We start from the raw sequence: 26347 nt of genomic DNA, 5'->3' as shown, positions 1-26347 counted from the left end.
GGGTCCAGCCATAGAGGACTTCGCGTCGCTTCCAAGCAGCAGAGGACAACGTACAGCGTCCAGCAGGTCAACGTGCAACATCCAACAGCAGAGGATTGTGCAACAGACACCAGCAGAGAGAGCAGCCGACGGCGATTCACCGATTCATCGCAATCAGGCAGTGTCATCAGTAGTCCTGTTCCGTAAGCCAAATTCCAATTTCTTATCTGAGTTAATAGCGTAACAATGGAAGCAGAGCTTAAAAAACTAACTATAGAGCGCGGTCAAATCAAATCTGCGTTAACCCGATTCAATAAATACTTTTGTGAATCCGCGGCAACAGTATCGGTGAGAGCGCTACAAAAGCGATTAGAGGCGAATGTAGGGTTGTATGATCGGTATAATACGGTACAGCGTCATATCGAACGCTTGGTTGATGGTTCCGAGGCGGCGGCATCTCACGCATCTGACAGAGATGCATTTGAGGAAATGTATTTTACGTTAATCGCAGAAGTAGAAACATTTATAGAAAAAGCGCAAGTGCATACTAGATCAGATAGTAGAGTCACCGGGCAAGCACCCTCTCCCGCTATGACTAACTCAATAGCAGCAGTAAAGTTACCGACCATACAACTGCCATCATTCGATGGCAGTTACAGCGACTGGATCAAATTTAGAGACACCTTCGTTAGTTTAGTGCATGAGAGTGAACTTTCAGACGTTCAAAAATTTCATTATTTAAATTCGGCCTTAAAGGGATCTGCCGCGAGGGTAATTCAGTCATTAGGAGTATCGGAAGCTAATTACAAATTAGCTTGGGAGTCCTTGAAGGCGCGTTATGAAAATTCGGCAGCCCTGAGGAAGTATCATGTAGGAGCTTTATTAGACATGCCGAATATTCAAAAGCAGTCTTCAACTGCATTGCGGGACTTAGCAGATGATTCGCGCAATCATTTAGCGGCGTTAAAATCATTGAACGAGCCAGTAGAACTATGGGATAGTTTAATAGTGCCAATATTAGCCAGGAAATTAGATATAGTTTCCCTTAGAGAATGGGAAAAAGGAATTATAGGTAGTGATAGAGTGACTTTTAATAAGTTCACAACGTTTCTAGAAGAGCGGTCTTCTTATTTAGATAATATTAGCTCGCAGATTCAGGTAACAGCCGCGAGGGCTGAATTCTCAGCAGGTAATGCAGGTAGCCGTAAGCCCATTCGCGTTACATCAAATGCCGCAAGCACAACAGCTCAATGTCCAGCGTGCGGGTCCGGACACCTTTTGTATCGGTGTGATAAATTCAAAGGGTTATCAATAGATGAAAAGACAAAAATAGTACAGAAATCCGCCAGTTGCTATAATTGTTTGCAAACGGGTCATCGTGTGCAAGCATGTACACGCAAATTTTGTGATTTATGTGGTAGGAAACATCACATATTATTACACCGGGAATATGCCACACAATCAATTAAAAAATCCTCGCAGGAATCAAGTGTAATAGAGCCGAATAACGTCACGTCTTGCGTCGCGAATCTGCAGGATAAAACTTGGGATCACAGCGTACTTTCGACAGCGATTGTTAACATAAAAAACAAAACAGGACAGTATGTAGAGTGTAGAGCTTTGCTTGACTCTGGGTCGCAGGCAAATTTTATCACATACGAGATGTGTGACAGATTAGGCATAAAATTAAACTCAATAGATGTTCAGATAGCAGGAATAGGCGGGAATAAAAAAATCAGTAGAGATAACGTAACATTAACAATAGAATCCCGAATCAACGATTTTAGTTCTACCATATCATGCTTGTTAATAGATTGTATCACTCAAGACATGCCCAATATCAGTATCGACAGATCACGGATTTCTGTTCCCTCTCACATTAAACTGGCGGACCCAGATTTTGATAGATGTCGACCAATCGATATGTTAATTGGTTCAAGGTTATTTTGGCATTTGTTATGTGTTGGCCAGCACAAAGCGCAAAGTAACTTATTATGGCAGAAAACGCAATTAGGTTGGGTTTTAGGAGGCCAAATTGCCTGGCCCATTCAAAAGAAGTTACCAATTCAAAAATGTTACCTCGTTACGAATCAAGAGCTCTCAAATCAATTAGAACAGTTTTGGTCAATTGAACATTTAGGTTCAAATAAAGATATTGAACTGGATGAGTGTGAGATACACTTCCAGGCAACTACACGTAGGGATGTTACAGGCAGATATATAGTCCAGATTCCATTTAATGAGCAATTAGGGAAATTAGGAACATCGCGACAACAAGCGGAAAAACGGTTTAGATCCTTAGAAGCAAAATTATTAAGACAACCTGATTTACGCGATCAGTATGTGCAATTCATGAGGGAATATGAGAATTTAGGACATATGTCCCGGATTTCCGTCCCAAATTTAGATCGGTGTGGGCATTCATTTTATCTCCCTCACCACGCCGTTACCAAGATTGAGAGTACAACAACGAAGCTTCGTGTTGTATTTGATGGTTCGACAAAATCAAGTACGGGCATCTCGCTGAACGACACTCAAAAGGTCGGCCCAACAGTCCAGAGCGAGTTAGTTGAAATCCTTCTTAGATTCAGAACACATCAGTTTGTATTGTCTGTAGATATAGAGAAGATGTATCGGCAGATTTTGATAGAGCCAGCTCAGCGATGTTTTCAAAGAATTTTGTGGCGTCCTGATAACACTTCCCCAATAGAAACTTTTGAATTAAATACGATAACGTACGGTACAGCCTCCGCGCCATTTTTAGCCACCCGCACATTAAAACAGATCGGTTTAGAATGCGCACAAGAATTTCCAGTTGTCAGTAGAATAATTATCAACGATTTCTACGTTGATGATTTGCTAACGGGGCTGGATACAGTAGATGAATTGAGATATGTAAAAGAAAAGTTATCGCAAATAGTAGGACAAGCAGGTCTTAAATTAAGAAAGTGGGCGTCCAATTCCGCCGCACTTACAGAGCAGGGTTCCAACATAGAACATACATATAGAATTGAGTGCAGACAAAGACCCAAAAACTCTTGGTCTTCACTGGTCAACGGTGGAGGATGAGCTCCATTTCATGATAAAACCATCGACTAATAGTAGAGTTACAAAACGGCAAATCCTTTCAGAGATTTCTCAGATCTTCGATCCTTTGGGGTTAATCGGCCCGGTTATCACATGCGCGAAATTAGTCATGCAACAATTGTGGCAACTGCGGACAGATTGGGATGAGTCTGTATGTCAAGAGATTCATCATCAATGGGTAGAATACAGAAAAGAATTAGAATATTTAAGTCGAATTAGAATCCCTCGACGAGCACTTGTCTCTTTAGTGCAGGTAGAATTGCATGGGTTTTCTGATGCGTCGGAACGGGCGTATGGGGCTTGCGTCTACCTGCGGTCGAGGGGAAAATCAGGTAATTGGGAGACCGGACTTTTGTGTTCGAAGTCGCGTGTAGCTCCATTGAAAACAGTTTCATTACCGCGTTTAGAGTTATGCGGTGCATTGTTACTGGCACAGTTAATAAGTAAGGTAAAATCAGCACTTAGAATCCAAATATGCGATGAAAGATATTGGTGTGATTCTACGATCACACTCGCATGGATCCATAGTATTCCAGGTAGATGGAAAGTTTTCGTCGCGAATAGAGTCGCACAGATACAGGCATTAACAGACAAGGAAAAATGGTCATACGTGAGCTCGAGTGAAAATCCCGCGGACTTGATTTCTCGCGGAATTAGCCCGAATAAGTTAGAGAGTCAGCAGGTATGGTGGTCGGGTCCTTCGTGGTTACAGCGCGAAGCACAGCACTGGCCCCAGTTATCGGTCAAATTAGATAGTATTCCTGATGAGAGGAAAAAATCAGTTGTAGTAGCAGTTAGTTGTTCTGACATTAGACAGTTTTTTAATCGTTATTCAGAGTTTAAGCGCTTAGTTAGGGTAATCGCGTATTGTCTGCGGTTCGTGAATAACTCGCGAAAACGTAGGAAATCGGAAGGGAAAGGCCTTACGGTAGATGAATTGGTAGGGGCGCAACTTTAATTCGAATGGCGCAAAAAGAAATGTTTTCAACAGAGTTCAACATATTGAACAAGGGTCAAGACGTGCCGAAACAGAGCCCATTAAAATCATTAGCTCCTTTTATTGATGAGGCAGAAATTATTAGAGTAGGTGGACGTCTGAATAACGCTCCCATTGCATACAGTAATAAGCATCCAATTTTATTACCCGCGAAACACCCGTTAACAGATTTAATTATTAAAGATGAACATCATAGATTGTTACACGCGGGTTGCCAGCATGTAGTTGCGTCACTACGTGAGAGGTATTGGCCGATCAATTGCATGCAGAATGTCAAAAGAGTAGTCAGAAATTGCGTAAGATGCTTCCGGGTCAATCCGCAAGGAATACAATACCCCATGGGCCAGCTACCTGCTGTCCGAGTGACACCAGCTCGACCGTTTTTGAATTGCGGCGTAGATTATGCGGGTCCATTCACAACAAAAGATCGCACTCGCAGCAAAGTAACGTTAAAATCATATATTTGCATTTTTGTATGTTTCGCGACAAAGGCGATCCATATTGAATTAGCGACGGACCTCAGTACAGATGCATTTATTAATTGCCTCCGACGGTTTATAGCCCGCCGAGGCCGTTGTCAGCAGATTTTCTCGGACAATGGTACTAATTTTGTAGGCGCGAAGAATAAGCTGAGCGACTTAGATAAGTTAGTTAGAAATAGTGAGCATAATTCGAAAATAGATGCGTTTTTAAGTAATGAGCAGATTCAGTGGAATTTTATTCCCCCTCAAGCCCCGCATTTTGGAGGCTTATGGGAAAGTGCGGTGAGACGAGCGAAACATCATTTGATTAGAGTAATAGGGGATCAAAGATTGACATACGAAGAATTATATACGTTATTAACTCAGATAGAAGCATGTTTAAATTCCCGCCCTCTTAGTCCCATCTCATCCGATCCCCACGATTGTACACCTCTGACCCCAGGACATTTTCTGATCGGCACTGCGCTGACTGCATTGCCGGAGCCTGACTTCACAGACGTCAGAACAAATCGGTTAAATAGATACCAGTTAATCCAGCAAATGTTGCAGCATTTCTGGCAGCGCTGGCAGAAAGAATATTTACACCATCTGCAGCAACGCAACAAATGGACAGCTACAGGCAACCACCAAGTGTCAAAGGGGATGTTGGTGGTAATCAAAGAAGACAATCTACCCCCCTTACGATGGTGTCTTGGCAGAATCACGGAACTGCACCAGGGGCAAGGATGGGGTTGTTCGCGTTGTGTCCGTGAAGACGGGGGACGGACTTTACAAGCGGCCCATCACCAAGATCTGTATCCTGCCGATGCAAGATCCTTCAGATTCGGAATAGAAGATAGATCATTGTACAATTTTTGTAGAGATGTAATATAATAGAATAAGATAGATTAATGTAATAGATTGTAGACACACAGTACATTTTAGTTATAGTTATTGAGTTCAGGGAATAGTTTAGAGACAGAAAATGTATATTGTATAGATTTTAGAATCAAGAGGTTGAACACACATCATGTGTTCAACGGGGGGCGGCATGTTAGAGTTTCATACAGATGAGGTTTACGACATGACGAGAGAATGGTCACTTTTGAACCCCATAATTTAGTATCCGTACCATCTGCATGCCAGCACTACGATGGTACGTGACAATTTGTAGTTTTTAGCAGATCTGTTTATTGCTGCACTAGTCTTTAGAATTTTTGGCTTCAGTGACACAGGTCATGTCATAAATCTCTCAGCTTAGAAGGTCAGAGAGCGATCTGACCCTTAGAAGTAACGGGTCCCGCGGACCGGGACTGACGTCATAGGATTTTGGAAAAACCCGGATTCTCCCCGGAATGCCGTCCTCCCCCGTAGGAACTTCTGTTCCCCTTCCAGAAAGGTACCACGCTAAGGGCGCAATGGAAGGGAGGACAGAGGTGTTAACGAAGCTAGAAGATGACAAATTAGACAGATAGCTAACAGTTTAGATAGCTAACAGTTTAGATAACTAACAGTACAAACCGACAACAGTATAGACAGGAGAAGAGTTAGATAGTACAGAGTTCAATCAGTATAGAACAGAATCAGTTCAACACTTATAAATATTCGACACACTAAAACACACACACACACAACCTCCGTTTATACATGCACACACACACGTCTTTATTAAAACCTATATTTTTAATACAAGTTTGTGAGTGTTTCTACACGGCCCCAATCCGTACAAACATTGGGTGGTCCTTCGATTCCAATAGAACTTAGACGGCACGAAGTGCAATAACCAGGGCTCGACCAAAACCCTAACAAGATTTGACGATATTTTTATTGTGATTATTTGCGGTTTAATGGGTGAGCTACGTTTAAATTTGTTAATTATTCAATTCACATTTTTATTTGTTGAATAGAAAAGTTATTCAATTTTTTAAAAATGAGAATTTGTTCTTTTTCATCATTACAATATATTTTAGCTATTATTTCTTTGCGATAACGAATAAACGTATTGAATAAATTCGATTTACTTTGATTACGTGAGTAGAGACTAATTTTGTTATTTCTTATTCATGAATGAATGATAATTCAACAATAACCAGATTTTTTCATTCATTATTCAATGTAATTTTCATCTAACAGCTTTCTATTATACCGACGTTATACCGACGTTATATCGACGTTATACCGACAGTATCGATACGTTTGTTCACGACGACGATCGGCCGTCATATTCGAAGCTGTCGCTCACGTTGTCGCGCGACCGGTCCATACGCGCTCTCATTGGTCAGTGTTTTTCATTAATAATTCAAAAACTAAGCTTTATCCAGCATTTTGGTAAAGGAAAAAGTTGTTCAGAATCACCCCAGCTACCACCCCCTAAAATTATGCCCACCAGTAGCCGAACACCCTGTATACTGACAAAGGATTGGACAACATTAGAGAAAAAGAGGGACTACGAGTTGTCAAAGACCTTACCCAACCATATAAAGGCAGTTGGCGAGGTATAATCACGGACAACTTCCTTACCAGTGTTGGTTTGGCAAAATATTTGCTAGAATCTAAATTGACACTGCTAGGAACTGTGCGCAAGAATAAGCCTGACACACCTGCTGAAATTAGCATAAAATCCAGACCCAAGAAATCTTCAATGTTTGCATTTACTAAAGACATAACTATGGTTTCATATGTACCAAAGAAAGGCAAGATGGTTCATTTACTGTCCACTCAACACGATGATGATATTATAAGCGAAGCAGATGATAATAAGCCTATTATGATATTGGATTACAATAAAACCAAGGGAGTAGTTGATAATGCCGATAAACTAGTAAGGGAATATTCTTGCTCCAGAAGAACTAAGCGGTGGCCCTATAGATTATTCATGAACATTATAGATATTGCTGCGCATAATGCGTTTATTTTGTATGATATGAAGCATTCCGATTGGCTAAAAGGTCACCAAGGAAGGCGTCGAATGTTTCTTATGCATTATCTGCAAGTTTTGTGATAAGTTTGTTTGCGAAACGCACAGAAAGGTTGAAAGTTTTGTGTGCAATGTGTGCCATAATAAAAATGAAAAATTTTGTTTTCTGTTATGACTTTCCGATTATATGTTTGGATTAAAATACTTGTTTTTACTTCTACAATAAAGATTCTTCGATGTCATTCCTCTGTTTCTTCAATTAAGTACATTTTAATCCACTTATGCATTTACGGAATTTTTTGTCACCTCTGCACTTAAGGGTTAAGCTTCGTCCTTTAAGGGCCGCTCACCATACGATTGCGGCGACCTTTCCTCCGCCATGCTGGATATTTGTGAACCGGCCTTTTCTCTCTACGCTTTCTCTCGCGCGGAGATGCCCGCACATTCGCCCTTCCCCCGCACTCTAATTCCTTCCTGACATTTGCATTATTTAATTTATTTAATTGTGCGACTTTCTCTCTCAACTTCGATATATCGCACGACCACGTGTTCGCGCAAGTCCTTCTTCGATGGCATATTTCGCCCTTAAATTGCACTAATTTCACTCGCGATATATTAAAATAATCATGTTTAAATCGCGCACTTCTTTATTTTATTCCGCGGTCGGCCCGAACATTAGTTTCCTCGCTCTCGATTTCTCATGGGTTTGCACCCCATGCTTTCCCTCGCGTCACGTAGTAGTCGCCATTACCGAAATTTCGTTTTTTATTTATAACTTCACTATTCCACTTCTGATTTTTACAAAACTTTCTCCGCTCACTTCCCCCGCGGTTTCCCCTCACTTCACAACATTATCTACCACACTTTTACCACTTTTTCTCACCAAAATTGGATTTTAACGCGGAGCGACCCCCGAACACGTGCGCTCGCCGCGAAAGCCAGCCAGGGGGCTCTTCGCCTCCGTTGCCTGTAGCGTCGCGGCAGACACTGCCTACAGTGGAGACATGACTAAACATGGCTAGTGTGGGGGTCGCTCCGCGATAAAGTTCAATTTTGGTGGGAAAAAGTGGTTAAAGTGTGATAAATAATGTTGTGAAGTGAGGGGAGACCGTGGGGGAAGTGAGCGATGAAGTTTTGTAAAAATCGGTGGGGAAATAATAAATCTATAAATAAAAATCGAAATTTCGGTAATGGCGACCTCCACGCGACGCGAGGGAAAGCATGGGGTGCAAACCCATGAGTAATCGAAAGCGAGGAAACGAGTGTTCGGGCCGACCGCGGAATAAGATAAATATGTGCGCGACTTAAATACGATTATTTTTATATATCGCGAATGAAAATAGTGCAATTTAAGGGTGAAAGTTGCCCTCGAAGGACTTGCGCGAACACGTCGTCGTGCGACATGTCGAAGTTGCGAGAGAAAGTCGCAGAAATTAAATTAATTAATTAATAATGTAAATGTCATTAGGGATTTAGAGTGCGGGAAAGGGCGAATGAGGCATACTGAATGCACGCGGTGATTAGTTTTGGCTATTTTTGTATTTTCGTGATTTGATAGTAAATAAATAATAGCGTCGGTCGAGCAAACATCGACATATCGAACGAACATGTGGGCATCACCGCGCGAGGAAAAGCATAGAGCGTAAAGGCCGGTTCGCAAACATCCAACATGGCGGAGGAAGGATCGCCGCAAGCGCATGGAGAACTGCCCTTAGGGACGAAGCTTATGGGTGAAGCGGAGGCGACAAGCAACATGGCTGAGACATGGCGCGTTTTTCAAATGGCAAGCGGATAGGTTGAAGCAAGAAGACAGTGAGGAGGAGAAGAGGAAGAGGCGAGACGACACGGAACGAAGTGAAGGAAAGAAGTAATTAATTAATAAATAAATGAAGTGAATGAAATCGCGATATCGAGCATTAGCAATTTAGTAGGTGTGATGTGGTGGGGAGAGGTAGCGGTTTTAGGACCATATGTTCGGACGCGGTGGAAGGAGGCTGCGGGTGGCGTTACAGGATGAAGCTGGAAGCTGGAGCGCTTCCCCGAAGAACATGACGAAACCACCTGAGCCAAGAGCCACCGCGTAAGGGCATCCTCTCTCTGCATGCAGAGCACACGCGGAAGTCGGGGTTCAGTCTCCTTTTCTTTTTTTTCTTTTTTTTTCAACGAACGCAAGCGACGGCCTAGTGCGAGTGGAACATACCCAACAACGATGAAGCTCGCCAGGTTACCGCCACCCCTCGCCTCCTCGGGGGCGGGGGCGGGAGACAGTTTTAGTGGGTATGCGTGGAAACCGCCCCCACTAGGGGGCGCTGGAAGCGTGAGTCTTTCCACACTACCTGGGCTATCTTCCCAGGTGTTCGTAATAGGATTTCTGTCTTTCTTAAACAAAACAAAAAAAAAGGCCTGGCGTTCCTCGGTGACGGGCTACCGGTCGCCCTCGCGGAGGATGAGGGGGTGGCGTCGCGACCGGACAGCCGACGACACCTCTTCGGTGGACCCATCCCGCGCCTCCGTCGCTCAGGGAGAGGTTCCTCCGCGACCGGGGGACGACGACTTCTCTTGGGTGGATGGAGGGTGGGGAGAGGGGGAAAAAGCGCTATATACTAATTTAAGCGAAAAAGAAGAAAAGAAGAAAAACACTCTATTTCTCACTCATTCCTTCCCCAGCGGCGAGGGGTAGGCTTGGGCGGAGGAGTGGGGCCGGAAATTCGGGGGATCCTCGTAACGAGGCATAAAAAAACGGCTAAACAATCAAACGAAAATATGCCTCGATACGAGATACTTTATTTCTGTAACAATAGAACCTGTGTCGTGTGCAGTACGCGTCAGCCGCTGTGAAACAAGTGATTGCCGTATAAAATCGACGTCAGCCTCTGCAAAGTAATAAGTGACTGCCGAATCTAGACGGCATCAGCCGCTAGAAACAAACAAATGGCTGCCGTAAATAGTCGGCGTCAGTCACTGCGATGCACCAAGTGACTGCCGTATATATGCGGCACCCGTCGCGAAAGGGTTAAAAAAAAGATGGTGTTAAGACTTGTCATAGATTTTAACTGTACTGCTACGCGTGAAATTTCGCGGCACGGCTAGCTTGGCGCTGCCCGCGACCCCGCCTCGCCCGCGAATACTCTAACAGCTCTTTCCGAGCCCGCTTGCGACTACGACCGTCGCGGCGTCTCCGCGGATTCGCGGACGAGTAGCACTTCGGCACCCGATTCAGACCCGTTCAATATCGCTTCTAATTTTCTTTGTCTTTGGGCGCCAGACGCTTCTCAGCGCTCGATGGTAAAACCAACTATATCTATCTCGAGAAGACGCGAGAGACTCGAATCGGCGGCGGAACGATTTTGTAGCTCAGTTCACCGAACGAAATGGTAGAGTGGCGGGATTCATCAAAGGTAAAGGAGCCAGACGCGGAGGCAGGCGAGAGAGATTAATCCGGGATAATTCGGGCGAAACCTCAATTCAGCAGTATTGGTTAAAACAACATGGTTTATTCAAATCTAATTAATCTAAGGGACGTACAGCGTGACCGAGTGTACTGATAATCAATGGATACGTATTCTACCCGGCGGAAGGCCAAGTTACGAGATTTTGCGAGATTTTATCCCGGCGACGGTAAATTGCCAATTCTTAGGTGTGACACGGTCCTTGATTCGGTATCGATTCTCGGGCCGGTACGCGACGCAACTAAACTACGCAAAACGCAACGCAATTACTTAAACAGAACGCGACGCAACTAAATTAAGCAAAACGCAACGCAATTACTTAAACCAAACGCGACGCGATTATTCTAGCGAGACGCGGCGCGAAACGCGTCGACGGCGAACCGAAATGCAAATATACTAGACACAACGAAATCGGACGCACTTAACTACACGCGACGCGACTTATTACTACACGCGAACCGATCCTGTATCGGCGACCGTCTAGAGAGAGAAGGCGAGAACCAGCGCGACAAACTACGAATTTCCCAGTACCATAGAACATGCACTTTACAATCTGCTCCCGTAACAATGAGATCACGAAATCGAGACGTGAGAGGGCACAATATTGGCAACGGCTTTCGTGAGACTAGAAAAATAAATTGTGGCTCACGCGGTACTAATCCCCAGGTCAGGTTCAGTAACCTGCCGAGTGCGTCTTTAGAAAGATCGAGAAGCGATCTTTCTAAGTCACGATACGTCCGGACGTCGGGATCCTCGGCCGTTCCGGACGGGGGTTCCCGGAATTACCCGTCTAACTTATGCTAATTAATCCCTAGCGATTCTATGCCGACACTCCGGTCACCTTTTGCAGAACCTGCCCGTGATTGGCACGCCGGGTGGTCGATAACCCACGGTACGGTATTCTCGATTTCGTGCTCTTTACAATGAAATATATGTGAGGGGACTTACCGAGAACACAGGGCGATTCTTAAAGCACGCAAGAGCGAGATCGGTACAAAAACTTTCTTTTACTTTGACTGAACTTGGCAGGCGCCTAATACAGAATAATGAACCGCGAGCCCTTATGCCGGTATTCGGACACCTCGTGATCATCCCCCACCCTATGCTGGAGTCTCCGTCTTCCTGCGAAGTCGTCTTCGGCAGGACCTCCTCCTACTCCGCAGCCTCTCTTGGTCTATCGTATGGTCGTAGCGGGATAGCGGCAGTCATTCCCTCGCTGGTGGTGACGTCATTCCACGGCGGTATATACAGAATAATAAAGCGACAGATTTCGTTCTTATAGTAGTACGCGCGCTTCGTTCTCTCTCTAGTCGGTTTTCTGCCAATGATCTAGGACCTATCCGGTCTCCCGAGGAGGCTCCTTGTGACGGGTATAAGATACCACGTCACAGTACATATTTAGTTTAGCCTTAGTTTGTAAATTCATAGTAGTTAGCCTTTCATATAATTTATAGTCGAGCCCTTCAAATTTTGTAAAACGTTCCGTGGCAGCAGTAAACTCATGAAACCATAAAGACCCGCGATTCTTACCGTAGCTTTTTTCGTTCTTTGTTCACATATGGTCACCAGGTACCATCATTTCCAACTTTCTAGTCCGTTATTTCTCGCATGACTTTATTACTTGCCACAGCCAAGGGCCGAAATTAGTCACATTTGACGACTGGGAAAAAACCCAAGAAGGACGGAAACTTTCCACCTCTCTTCCCTAGATTTCAAAATTTTCTTAACCAATCCCAACATTCCTCCCCTGCCAAGAACATCCCTGCAGAGGTTACATCGACGATAGTTTTAAGCACTTTAAACAGATACAAATTAGCACTTGATACAAACATAGCACTAGATAGAACATGGCACAGATACAACATAGCATTTGACTTGAAATAAACTAGCATTCTCATAGTACTCGAATAGATCTTTTTGAACCTTAGACACTGAGACATTTTTCCCGAAGTATCAGGTGGTCCTTCGAGTTATAGAACTTAGTTTTTCGTTGGTACAAGCATGCAGAATACCTACAAGGCTCGAACACCTTTACTATTAACAGATGGATCAATGTATTATTTTCAAGGCAGAGGCAGGTAACACGTAAGTTGATATGACTTGTGCTGTCAATTATGAAAGCAGGTACATGAGCAAACCGACCAATCAAGACATAGCAAATGTAAAAAGAACTCTGCAGTATCTAAATGCCCATCAAGATGAAGACATTCTCTACTAATCTCACAAAACTGACGGCCTGCACGTCGCTGCTTACTGTGATGATGATTTTCGGGAAATCACTCCAACTACAAAAGCACAACTGGATATGTACTGATGTATGGGAGAGGACCCTGTTACGTCGCACTCTAATTCGTGGGTTCTTGATCTTTAAAGTGCTAACGCACACCTTGACCTTAACCGTTTATGTATAGTTCGCGTAGGTCTTCGGTTTCTACCTTATTTAAGGAAATTCGACAACGGAGCCTATTTCAAAACTGACTAGGCATTTAATCTGTTCACACTTGGGTTTTATTATGAACGTTCTTTCCTTTTACTTACAAAAACGATGTTTTCTCTTTCTCACTCACACTTACTCCCGTGACTGATGGTGACTCGATTTCGGGTACTGTCTCGCTTTCTAGACGTCGACGTTAGTCTTATCTCTCGCGGTGGTCTGTTGCGATGGCGCACGCACTCCCGGAATTAACTGTTTACGGGTCTTGTACTATCAGACCCGGAGATACGATACGCGATTGACCGCTGGCCGAGCGCGAAGAAAAAACCTCGACGTATAGACGCAGGAACTAAACTTGGATTTTCGAGTTGCATCGTCACTACACACTACACACATTTGTATACCCGAAAGCGTGCCAAATCGAGTTCACTCGTATTGTCACCCATGCAAATTTCGGAGTTTCGCAATCGCTTTTGCAGAATGCCGCGGTGTCTGTAACGATACCGACGATACTGTTACGTATGTTCACGACGACGATCGGCCGTCATATTCGAAGCTGTCGCTCACGCTGTCGCGCGCCCGGTCTATGTGCGCTCTCATTGGTCAATGTTTTTTGCTAATAACTCAAAAATAGAGCCTCAACCAACATTTTAGTAAAGGAAAAATATACAGGGACACCCTGTATACATTTTAATATTTATAGTATTATAAAGTGTATTAGTTAAAATACATTATTCGATATAAAAATAAAAGACGCATTATTTTGTTGAGGAAGGTAATGGCGGGTTTTTACTAACCCAATTACTAACGGCGGGTTTTTTGTTTGTGGGGTTCCGAATAATCAACCGATTTGTTGCGCTGTAAATACACGTTTTTATTTTATGCTTAAAACTACTATATACAATATATACAAACTTTACAATATATACAGACTTTACCTGTAAATACACGAAACGACAATTTATGTTAATTATTCTATTTTCCCTTTTAACTTCCGCTCAATCTGTCTCTCTGTTAATTCTATCTTCTGTCTTTCTAACGGTTCTGTGCCTTTTGTTGTTTTTCCCTCTCTTTCTAATTACCAGTCTTTACCTGGCGAGACCTCTAGTAGGTATCCTAATAGCGCGCGCGGAGCCTACTCCGCGCGCCAAATCTTAAAGAGAGTATATTCTCTTTACAATATATGTGTGAGTGGTACCATCTGAGGAAGAGTGGTAAGAGGTGTGTAGTAGTCAAGAAAATGAGAGACGCTTGAGGCGTGAGAAATTGAAAAGTGTTACGGTTATTATATTATACAGATTATTGTTAATTATAAACTGAAATATATATCTCTGAACTAAAGAAGACCTATAGTGATGATTCATACATAAAATTATAACAGGTTATGGGCTCAGGAAGCTTGATTCGAGTGAATTGAGATTAAAATTGAGGTTAATCGCGTGGAGAAAACGATCCGGGAAATGGCTGTATGTGTTAAAAACTATTTTAACATTGATGCCTGGAAATTTGGAGTTGAAACTATAATGACTGAGTAAGATGTAATAGAAATGATTAATAACGTATATAGAGGTATGGATTACGCAATAGTTGAAAACCGGAAAGAAGCAAAGAAAAAGGATAATAAATATAAATAAATTATTGTTCAAATTGTAGACAACTGCCACTTAGAGTTAATCAGTGGAAAACAGACTGCATATACTATGTGGGAAAGTCTAAGAGAGGCATATGAGAAAAAGGACTTGCCAGGGCAACTATTCCTGAAAAGGAAGCTTATAATCGCCGGACTTCGTCCGGCGAGTTTTTATTTCGGGTCTTTGCCAGCTCGGCCGGTATGCCCGGGTTCGGTCCCGGGGTACGCAAGACTTACTGACTAACGCGGCTTATAACTAGATGGCGGACGGACATAGACGCGGAAACGCACGGAACGCGGAACGCAATTCGCGGGACGCGGAGACGCAAACGCTCTTACCAACTATCGCTTACACAGTATCGCTAGGGAAGAAGGAGAGTCGGGAAAAGGAGTTAGACCTTTTGCCGCTGGTTCAGGTCCGACGCTGCTTAAAGCCCTGCGCCGTCCCCCAGGCAGGAGACCGTTGGTCCGAAAGCACATTGCTGGTGACCCTCGGCGGTCGGGATACCTCTGTCTCGCGGCGTAGACAGGCGTCGTGAGGTGAGGAATACGGAGTCTGGTTTACGACCTGAGGACGATCGAATACGCCCTGCCCCAGGTTGCCTTCCGTCGGAAGTAAAGGAGATACACACAAAAATCGTGGAGAGAGCCGCACGGTGACGATTCGGTGAGCGGTCGGTTGCTCATACAACGGTTCGTCTGGTGCTCTCTCCCGAATCGGCCCGCGGCTCGGTCTTATATATGCCGCGGGTACCGATTCTACCGCGAGAACCGCGGTCGCGGCTAGACGCCATCTATCGGTGGTTTTGACTGTGACAGCGTTCGCGCCTGACAGTAGGCAACCGCCTACTACCGCGTTACAAGCTAATGATGATGAAATTAAGTGAAGATGAAAATTTGGAGGAATTTATTCTGAAGTTTGAAGAAGTATTGAATCAACTTAAGGCTTTCGGTGTGGAAATTAAAGAATAAGATGCTATATGCAATCTATTCCTCTCTCTACCGAAGTCATATGAAATGGTGGTGACAGTGTTGGAGAATGTGCCAGCAGAGACTCTCACATTCAATTTGGTAAAGTCAAAGTTTAAAGCCGAAGCTGAAAAGAGAATGGGAAGATCGATAACTAATGCCAGGAAAGATATGGAATCTGCTGCCTTCTCAACGAACAAGCATGGAGTTTGTTATAACTGTGGAGAACATGGACATTTTAAAAGGGCCTGTAAGAAGTGGCCATTAGAGGAATTTAAAAAATACGAACATCTTAGGAAGTTAACGAAGGAAGGTAGAGGTTATCCAAGAAGAGGACAAACAAGGGGAGTTAGCCAAGGATATGGCACAAAAGGATCGTATCAAATTCAGCACGCCAGAAATCAAAGAGGGCAAAGCAGAGGTTACCAAGCAGTTAGAAGAGGTAATTATTATGAAAGGAATTAACAAGCCAGAGAATTGGGACACAACAATATCTGCTTTATGGGTAAGAGTAAAGGAGACAAAAGTATTGTAAATAACAAGGAAATCACATTCTTTGTTGATTCAGGATGTACTGACCATCTGGTAAATAATGAGAAATATTTCGCAAATTTAGTAATTTTAAAAGAACCTATACTGATAGCAGAAAGGAATGGGAGTCTGAGTGGGAGGTTATCCCTGGCTTGGATACCGGCGCATGTGGGAATTGAGGGGAATGAAAGGGCGGACAGGGTGGCGAAGGAGGCCACGGGCGGTGATGCGGATTTTTGGGTGAACTTCACTTTGAAAGATTTTAGGAGAGTGATTAGGGATAGGGGGTGGCTGAGATCAATGGAAAGGCACCTAAGACAAGGGGAGTTCAAGGGGAGGAAGTATTTTGAATCGGAGTGGAATAACGTGGGTAAGGACTTTCCGTGGTTCAGGAATATAGGAAGCCTGGAAAGGAGGACTCTATGTGGATTGAGCAGAATGAGAGCTAATCATTACAACTTGAAGTGGTCGCTACTTAGGAAGTTTATGGTGGATAACCCGTATTGTGAAAAGTGTGACAGGATAGAGGATGTGGATCATGTGCTGTAGGAGTGCGAGAAGTATGAGAGTGAGAGAGAGGAATTCAAAAGAAGGATGCGAACATGTGGCGTAAATGGAGAGAGAGGGTTTTTCGAAACCAAAGAAATGGGGGAAGCGAAACCCCTGAGGCTGATAGGAGCTTTTTTAAGAAAATGCGAAATAAAAATATAAGAAAGGAGAAGTCAGCTAGAATGGGTATGGTGTATAAGAGGAGAATTAAGGAAGGAAGGAGGTCTGTAGACAAAGTGACAAGAGACTTGAACTAGGAGAGAATTAACTTTAGTAAAGATTATAAGAGAAATGTGATGTATTTAGGTAAGAGTGGAAGTACAAAGATTAATTGTAGCGTTATTAAGAAGAGCGATGGAGTGTGCTCCGTGATTTTGCGTTTATTTCAGTGCCTTGATTGGTGAATTATTGGACAAGTTATCTTATTAGTTAGTAGGATTAGATAGTTATAAAATTTTAGTTAGAAGTAACGAAAAAATATAAGATAAGGAGTAGGGGAGGTATATGAGAATCAGGAGGTCCACTGATTGGTCGATAACTAGGGACAAGATAGAGGAAGGAGAAGGAGAGAAGAGGAGTAGAGAGGAGAAGACGAGAAGAGTTAGGGAGAAAAGAAAATGGAAAAGGAAAATGAGTGCTAAAATAGAAGAGATAGAGGAGAATGAAGGCAGAGGAATAGAGGAGAAAAGTAAAGAGAAAACGGAGAAGATAAAAGTCGATGAAACGCTACTTACAAACTTGCGTAAGGAATGAGCGTTAGAATATTTAGCAGGAGAGGAAAAAGCAGTATTGGATGCTACGAGGAGAGAATGTAAGGGAGAAGAACGAAGTAAAGAGGAAGGAAAAGGAGGTGAGGTGGAAAAGATGGACGTGGAAAAGCGTAAAAAGAGAAGCAGAGAGGTGGAGGGAGAAGAAGAATACCAGGAGGAAGAAGGAAGGAAGGAGAAAAGGAGGATAAAAGAAGAAGAAGGAAGTGACGTAGTGTTAAGTGAGGGGGAGGTGACCAATCAGGTACACTCGAATAGGGAAATAGGGTCATGATGGGGCAGAGTTGGCAAACGTGCTGACTACAGCGCCAACGGACTTAATGCGGGAGCGTGGGGTATTGGTAAGCGAAGCGCAAAAGGACGGCCATTACCTCGTGGAAAGTGTAGCTATCAACAGCGAAAGAGTGAATTTAAGTAAGAAAGATAAACTGTGTGTAGAGGAAAGGGAAGAAGAAAGAGGTAAAACAGACAATGTTTCTAATGAGAAAGACTGTATTAATAATAAGGTGTTAGAGGATAAGAACAATAATTTAGATAATAAGGAAGACGTAGTTAAAATAATTAAGATAGACAATAGGGGAAATTTAGGAAATAGGGAAGGCGAACAGACTCTAAATGCGGACGAATCCGGGAAAAGAACAGACAATATACAAAATAAAGGGGATAAAAGGGAATGGGTCGTTGAATTGTATGAGGAGGAGGCCACGTGGGACGAATATGTGGTGTGTTGTGTTTTGAAGGCGGGGGGTAAAAACAGAACAAAAAGAAATAATTTGATTAAAATCTATAGATTCGTACAGGGTGCGGGGGTGAACATAAAAAATATACGTATGACTGGTTTCAGTAGAGCAGAAGTAACGACGAAGAGTAAGGAGGAGGCGAACAACCTGCTTAGAAGATACGGTAGTAAGGAGGGTCAGGTATCTGCATTCCTTCCAAGGAGAATGAAGTATAGAAGAGGAGTGATTTTTGAGTGGAAGGATTCGGTGGAGGAATTGAAGGAAGAGGCGATGCCGGGGCAAGGGAGTTTTGTACTTGAACGTATGAAGAAAAGAAGAGTGGTGGATGGAAAGGTAATCTTCCAGCCCCTAAGAGCGATAATGATTATTTTTAACGGAAGTGTACTACCAACTAGACTACTTATTGGCCAGGGGCATGTGGGGATAAAAATAGAGCCCTTTGTTGAACCTGTGAGACAGTGCTACAGATGTCTAAAGTATGGACACTTGCAAGCGAACTGTAGGGAGGCAATTAGGAGGTGCGTAAATTGTGGAGAAAAAGAGCACGGGCAGTGTGAGAGGAAATCAAAGTGCATAATTTGGGGGGGGGGAACATGGCTCGCTAGCTAGAACATGCTGGGTTTGGCAGCGAGAGGCGGCCATAAAAAAGGTTATGGCGTTTAGAAACGTAGAGTTCGAAACTGCCAGAGGGATTGTGGCCAGGAGCTTGGGAGATAGAGAACCGGACAGAGTGGGAGGACTCGACGAAATGTTTGGCGAAGGAAGTAGAGACTTTCCATTATTAGTACAAAAACAAAAAAGAGAGACATGGGAGAAGAAAGAGATCCCCATCCAAGGAGAATTGGAAAGGATTAGAAGGGGGCGAGAAGTGGTTGACAGAAGCAAGGGAATAAATAGATCGCGGGAAAACTATAGTGATGCGGTAAGAAGAAATGGAACAGAGGGGAAGGTGAGAGTGGGTCCTACCATACCGGCTGGTATGGGAGAAGAGAAGGAGGAAGAAGAAGAAGGGGCAATTGGATGGACGAAGGTTAAATCAGGAGGGAGACATATCTGCTATAACTCCAGAACTGACCTGGTTTTGACGAATAATAAATACATTTGCTTAGAATGTAAAGAAAAGGTGGAGAGAGCGAAAGAGAGTCAAAAAGATAGGTACAAGGTGATGGAGAAAATCCCATTCCCACATGAGATGGTAGGAAGGGACCAGGAAGTAACGGAGGGGCAATGGAGCTCCGAACAAGTATGGAAAGAACAGGAGAAAGAGAGAAGGAATGAGAAGAGAGAGGAAAGAGATATAGTTTTTATAAATATAGATATATATATATTATATATACATATATATGTATACAAAGAGTTGAAGTTGTTATAACGTACAATATCTTCGAAGAAATGGAAACGAATTTTTTTTTACTGACATTTTCATTTTACTACCATGATTTAAAAAAAGAAAGATTAGTAAAAAAACAAAGACAAATGGGTGAGGGTGGAGTAATGATTTGGGCTGGAATTTAAACGGAATGGATACAAAGGCAAAACAAATGTACAGTTTCTTCAAGGAAAAATGAATTATCAAAAATATATAAATTTACTCTCAAAACAAAGTATTGAACACGCACTACGAATTACCACTGATAAATTTATTTTTTAACATGGCAATGCTGGAATTCTCCGAATTAAAGTCGAAGAACAATTTTTTCAAAGAGAAAACGTATCGGTTTTACCGTTACCCGCACGCTCCCTGAACCTGAATATTATTGAAAAGTATTGGGGAGAACTAGCGCGTGCTGTACATAAGAATGGAAAACAGCATGATAATATTAAACAATTAAAAGAAGCTATTAAGATAGATTGGGATAGTTTGCCACAAAATGCAATTAAAATGTTATACAAATCCTTACCAAAGCGGGTACTCGAAGGAATAGAAAATAAAGGCGGATTATTATTATTATCATATCATTATTAACTTTGTATTAATTGCAATGTAACTTTCTTTTTTATGAAAATATATGTATAAATTCTGTGAATGTGCTATCATTTCGCCAGCACTATTTATATAGTTCTTCTGCTTGCTCAAAAACCTAGCAAGGTCAACCATATTTACTAAGAAGTTCCTTCTCTCTGCCACGTAACAATTAGAATGGTCTGTATTACATTAAAAAATTCTAAGTAGTTTTCAAGAAATTAAGGATAGCACACATATGCTATCTTTTTGTCCAAGGGTGTATAAGGCCGTTTATAATAATTGCGATGGCTGTGTGTGGGTGAGTATGTGTGTAGAGCGTGGGTACGGGATGCTGTGTGAGAGGGGAATATTAAAGGCGAATACGGAAAGGAGCGATTCCTGGCATGAGAGCGAGATGGCGCTATTGAGATGTTGTGAATAGTAGTGTGGGAGCGTTTAGAGTAAATACACGAGGTTCTATAACTCAACAACTATTTATTCAGGACTGGACATATAACTCGTACTGCGCGTATGGCTAATGGCGAACGAATGTAATGACGAACGGCGTCGTTCTCTCCCGCGCTCGACTACTTCCTACACGCTACGCTAGGTAGCGTCGCTAGCGTGCTACCAACTCCCCTATAGGGAATTTGCGCTTGCACGCCACATCACCCCCCTCCCAGTTAATCTCGTATGGAGGTACATTTGATTTCAGGTACTGTTCGTCTTAATTTTAAACTCGCGTTAGCATACAAAATACGCTTACAGTCTTACTTTCACTTACATCGGTATACAAAATACGCTAACAGTTTTACTTTTACTTACATCGATGTACAAAATACCTTAACATATTATAATTTTACATATAAAATATAAATGATATAGGAACTATAATGATGACTAAGTAAATTACACCGCAGTTGCAATATATACTATAGTCGCATAAAAGAAAAATATTATTACTCCTTTTCATTCTAATTACACCGCGAAACGCACGCGTCTACTCTCTTTGGTTTTAACAGACTTTAATGCTTCGAGACAAACCTCAGTCTTATAAGCGGGCTTAACCCTATCTATTGCTACTTTAAGGCTCCTGCCATTCACCTGAATGGTAAAATGCTTACTACTTCGCTCGATTACTCTGTGCGGACCTGAGTAAGGCGGCTGCAACGGTTTCCTTACACCATCCTGCCTTAGGAACACATGTGTTGCTTTTTCTAAGTCTTTGAAAACGAATATTTTACCTGGCCCGTGCCTCATCGGCTCGACTGGCCTCATTTTGCTGATCTTTTCCTTCAATTGATGCACGAACTGGGATGCCTCCGTCTCAGCACCCCGAATCAAAAATTCCCCAGGCAAACGGATTGTCTCGCCATACACCAACTCTGCAACCGACGCCTTCAGGTCATCTTTAAACGCTGCTCTGATTCCCAGCAGAACCAATGGCAGTGACTCAGCCCACTGGTCATTCTCCCAACACTTAATCGCGGCTTTTAGCTGCCGGTGAAATCTCTCTACCATCCCGTTGGCTTCCGGGTGGTATGCCACGGTTTTAAGGTGCTGGGCTCCTAATAGGCGCGTCAACGCGCTGAATAGATACGATTCAAATTGTCTTCCTCTATCCGTGGTAATGCGCAGTGGAATTCCAAACCTCGCAATCCATCCCTCGAGAAAAGCCTGCGCTACCGCCTCCGCTGTAATATCCGCCAGCGGAATCACCTCCGGCCATCGTGTAAATCTGTCCACGCAAGTCAGGCAGTATGTGTAACCCTTTGAACGTGGTAAAGGTCCCACCAAATCAATGTGGACATGCTCGAACCTCCTCGAAGGCGTTGGGAAACTTCCTACTTCCGGCTTGCAATGTCTTCCAACTTTCGCCTTTTGACATGCTATACACTGCTTCGCCCAGCTTTTCACATCCCTCTTGATATTGGGCCAAACGAACCTGTCCGTAATCAATTTTACCGTTGCCTTAGCCCCCGGATGACTCAAGTTGTGTATCGCCATGAAAGCCTGTCTTCTGTACTTCTCTGGAAGAAACGGCCTCGCTTTTCCGGTCGATATATCGCAATACACTTCTACTCCTGCGTCAGGCAAAACTATTTTTCTAATAATGAGTGCCGAATCGGATTCTCTCACCCTCTGCATTTCGTCATCCGTCACTTGGTCTTGGGCCAAAGTCTCGTAGTTGATGATCGCCGTCACCTCCTCTATCCTTGACAGGGCATCGGCTACAGTATTATCCTTTCCTGCCACGTGGTAAACTGCGAAATGTAGGATAGATGTCTATACTGTAACGGCGTACACTTCTCCAGTTTCTGTCTGAAAGCGTAGATCAATGGCTTATGGTCCGTGAATAATGTAAAATTTCGACCTTCTAACATATGCTTGAAATATTTGACAGCCTGATAGGCTGCCAACAACTCCCTGTCATAAGCGCTATACAACGTCTGCGCTTTGTTAAACTTTTTACTGAAAAAGGCCAATGGTTGCCATCTCCCATCTATACGCTGCTGGAGTGAAGCCCCTGCCGCCAGGTCCGATGCATCCACAAAAACAGCCATCTCCGCCTCCAGAGACGGGTACGCTAACAACGCTGCACCAGCTAGGGCCTCCTTAGACTGGTCAAAGGCTTGCTCCGATTCTCGAGTCCAAAAAACCGGCTGTTTTCCACTTCCCGGGTCCTTTATCAAATCTTCCAAAGGTGCCAGTACATCCGCGATCTTTGGCAGAAATCTTCTATAGAAATTCACCATTCCTAAATAGCGCCTTAATTCCGTAATCGTCCTCGGGCGTTGCACATTCCTAATAGCCGCTACTTTCTCTTCTGGCGGCTTAATTCCTTCCTGATCCACAGTGTATCCCAGGAATGTAACTCTCTTCTGAAAAAATTCGCTCTTGTCTAAATTAATTACAACGCCGTACTGCTGGAGCCGGGTGAAAAACTGCTCCAGATGTTCTTTGTGCTGAACCTCATTATCGGAAGCAATTAGTATATCATCGATAAAAACAAAACAGAACTCCAAGCCCCTCACCACCTCGTCCATGAATCGTTGGAATGACTGCGCGGCATTTCTTAATCCAAAAGTCATGTATAAAAATTCGTACAAACCAAATGGAGTTATAATTGCTGTTTTTGGCACGTCCTGTTCCGCCACAGGGATCTGGTGATAAGCCTTTACCAGATCGACCTTCGAAAATATCTTCTTTCCTTGTAAATTCTGCGAAAAACTCTCTATATGCGGAACGGGGTACCTGTCGGGAACTGTCCTGCTGTTCAGGGCTCTATAGTCGCCGCAGGGTCTCCACTGTTTATCCTTTTTGGGCACGAGGTGGAGAGGGGATGCCCAACTGCTCCTTGATGGCCTTATTATTCCATGTTGCAGCATCGACTGGAACTCTCTCTTTGCAACAGCCAACCGATCCGGTGCCAATCTTCTTGCTTTGGCAGCCAGAGGAGGACCCGGTGTGGTCGTGATATGGTGAACCGTTGTGTGCCTCGGTGGATGGACATGCTGCGCTGGCCTAGTAACACTAACAAACCTCTGTAGCAATCCAGCAACTAGCGGGCTTACATTCGCATGAGATATAGATTTGACTGAATTTGAGGTGTATTGCCAACCACCCTTTGCAGTTAGCTTGGTTTCCTGATCCACCAATCGTGCGCCTTCCAGATCTACCAGTAAGCCATAATGTGTGAGAAAATGTGCCCCAATAATGGGCCTGGCCACGTCAGCTACCACCATTTTCCATGGAAAGCTTCTTCTTAACCCGAAGTTTACATCCATCATCATATTGCCATATGTCTTAATCGGTGTACCATTTGCCGCGTACAAAATGTATTCGCCGCTTCTGCGACGTTCCCTACAGCGCTTTGCGGGGTACACGCTCACATCTGAGCCCGTGTCTATCAAATAGGTGCATTTCGTATTTCGATCAGTTAAGAAAAGGCGGCACGATTTTTCTGTCGGCCCGATTGCCGCTACATTGGCCCGACTTTCTAGTTTTCCTGCCTCGGGGGTGCATATTTACACGGCGGTACGCATTTATGTGCGTTCTTGCCCCATTTATAATGATACCAACAATCATCATACCTTTTCTTGTCGCTTTGGTGTCGAACGCGGTTCCCGCTTGCGCTCCTGTCGCGGGAACTACCGCGCCATCTTTTTCGCCATGGACCACGCGACCTGGTCGTCAACTGTTCCACCATCTTGGTTAGTTCTTCCACCTTCCGTTCAATGGCGGAAATTCCGGATGGCTTCTCTACCGCCGCCATGTTGCTTTGAGGACCTTGTGGCGCCAATTCGTATACTTTGTCCGCCAAAATCGTGGCGTCTTCTAATGGTGCTTTTTCCTGTGTTGCCAGTATTGTCTGCGCCGACTGCGGCAGTCTACCGGACCAAATGCTCCTTAATAATTTTTCCGGTACCGCTTCTCCTGCCAGACTCTTGAGATGCCTTAGAAATTGGCTGGGAGTGCGATCCCCCAGTTCTTCTCTTACCAGTAGCTGACGTAGCTTCTTGTCCTCTGACTGGGACAATCTTGCCACAAGCTTCCTCTTCAAGGTGTCGTATTTGTCCGCTATCGGCGGGTTTTTTATAATGTCTGCCACTTCTCTAGCGTAACGACCCACCAGATTGCCGACCACGTATGCGAACTTTGTCGCGTCCACCGTTATTCCGGCCACGAGGAATTGTCCCTCTAACTGAGCGAACCACATCTCGGGTTCTTCTACCCAGAAAGGAGGCACTTTCACGCTCACTGCCGCGACCGACGCGTTCCCAGAACCCTCGTGTGCCATTGTCTCTGACTTCGATAAGAAAAACGCTTCCCAAACGTAAAATGCAAAAAGAAAAATAGGAATGTTACCTATCACGTCGGGGTCACCAATTGTGGGAGCGTTTAGAGTAAATACACGAGGTTCTATAACTCAACAACTATTTATTCAGGACTGGACATATAACTCGTACTGCGCGTATGGCTAATGGCGAACGAATGAAATGACGAACGGCGTCGTCGTTCTCTCCCGCGCTCGACTACTTCCTACACGCTACGCTAGGTAGCGTCGCTAGCGTGCTACCAACTCCCCTATAGGGAATTCGCGCTTACACGCCACAGTAGAGAACATTGTAGGCGCAATGAGCCATAGTTTGGCCAAAGCCGACGGATGACCAAGATGGCGGCGAGAGAGTAACACGCGTGTGCATGAGCTCCTGAAATATTGTTCGTTTGATTGGTTTGTGATTGGTGGTTTTCTGGACAAAAATTTAAACGATTATTAGTAGTGGCTAAATAGTTAGTTTTATATAATAGTAATAAGAGAAATAGTTGGATAAGGAAGGAGAAAGTATATGAAAGTGAAAGAGCCCCCTGGTTGGCCGAAAACCAGGGAAGCGGGAAGGGAAGAGGAAAGAGGGGAAATGAATAGAAGAGCGAAAGTGGAAGAAGAGAGAGGAGAGGAAGAGAAATGGGAGGAAGAAATGATTTCTGAAGAGGAAGAAAGGGGAAAGAATATGGGAAAGATGAATGAGGAGGTAAAGGAAGGAAGAAAAGAAGTGGAAAGAGAGAAAAGCAAATTATTGAAAAGCTTGAGGAAAGACTGGGCACTAGAGTACCTGGCAGAGGAAGAAAAAGCGGCCTTAGAGGCGACCAAGAGAGAATGTAAGGATAAGGAGAGTGAGGAGGAGAAAACAGCAAACGCAATGGGTGATAGAATGGAGGTAGAAGAGAGGAAGAAGAGGGTAAGAAAAGCGGAGGAGGAAGAAGAAGATCAGGGAGGAAGAGGTAGGAAGGAGAAGAAGAGGGAGGAAAGAGAAGCAGGAAGTGACGTAATAGTTGAAGGGACAGAAAGGACCAATGAGGAAGAGGCAGCTGGGGAATTTCTGGGGGACG

At 43.8% G+C, this 26347-nt stretch overlaps 2 protein-coding genes across 2 annotated transcripts; both read left to right on the top strand.

Moving 5' to 3' along the window:
• The first annotated feature begins 225 nt into the window (after positions 1-225).
• Positions 226-3048, top strand: LOC100881805 (uncharacterized). Its single transcript, XM_003708490.2, has one exon. It carries the CDS (start codon positions 226-228, stop codon positions 3046-3048), a length of 2823 nt encoding a protein of 940 aa, XP_003708538.2.
• Positions 3049-3175: 127 nt separating this feature from the next.
• Positions 3176-4024, top strand: LOC143265936 (uncharacterized). The gene has a single exon (XM_076540629.1). It carries the CDS (start codon positions 3176-3178, stop codon positions 4022-4024), a length of 849 nt encoding a protein of 282 aa, XP_076396744.1.
• The last annotated feature ends 22323 nt before the right edge of the window (positions 4025-26347 follow it).

This window comes from Megachile rotundata, chromosome 15, assembly GCF_050947335.1.
Source record: "Megachile rotundata isolate GNS110a chromosome 15, iyMegRotu1, whole genome shotgun sequence".
Classification (NCBI taxonomy): domain Eukaryota; kingdom Metazoa; phylum Arthropoda; class Insecta; order Hymenoptera; family Megachilidae; genus Megachile; species Megachile rotundata.
This window is presented reverse-complemented; position numbering and strand designations above follow the sequence as displayed.

Coding starts and splice junctions, on each gene's coding strand:
- LOC100881805 (XM_003708490.2), top strand. CDS start 226: ATGGAAGCAGAGCTTAAAAAACTAACTATAGAGCGCGGTCAAATCAAA.
- LOC143265936 (XM_076540629.1), top strand. CDS start 3,176: ATGCAACAATTGTGGCAACTGCGGACAGATTGGGATGAGTCTGTATGT.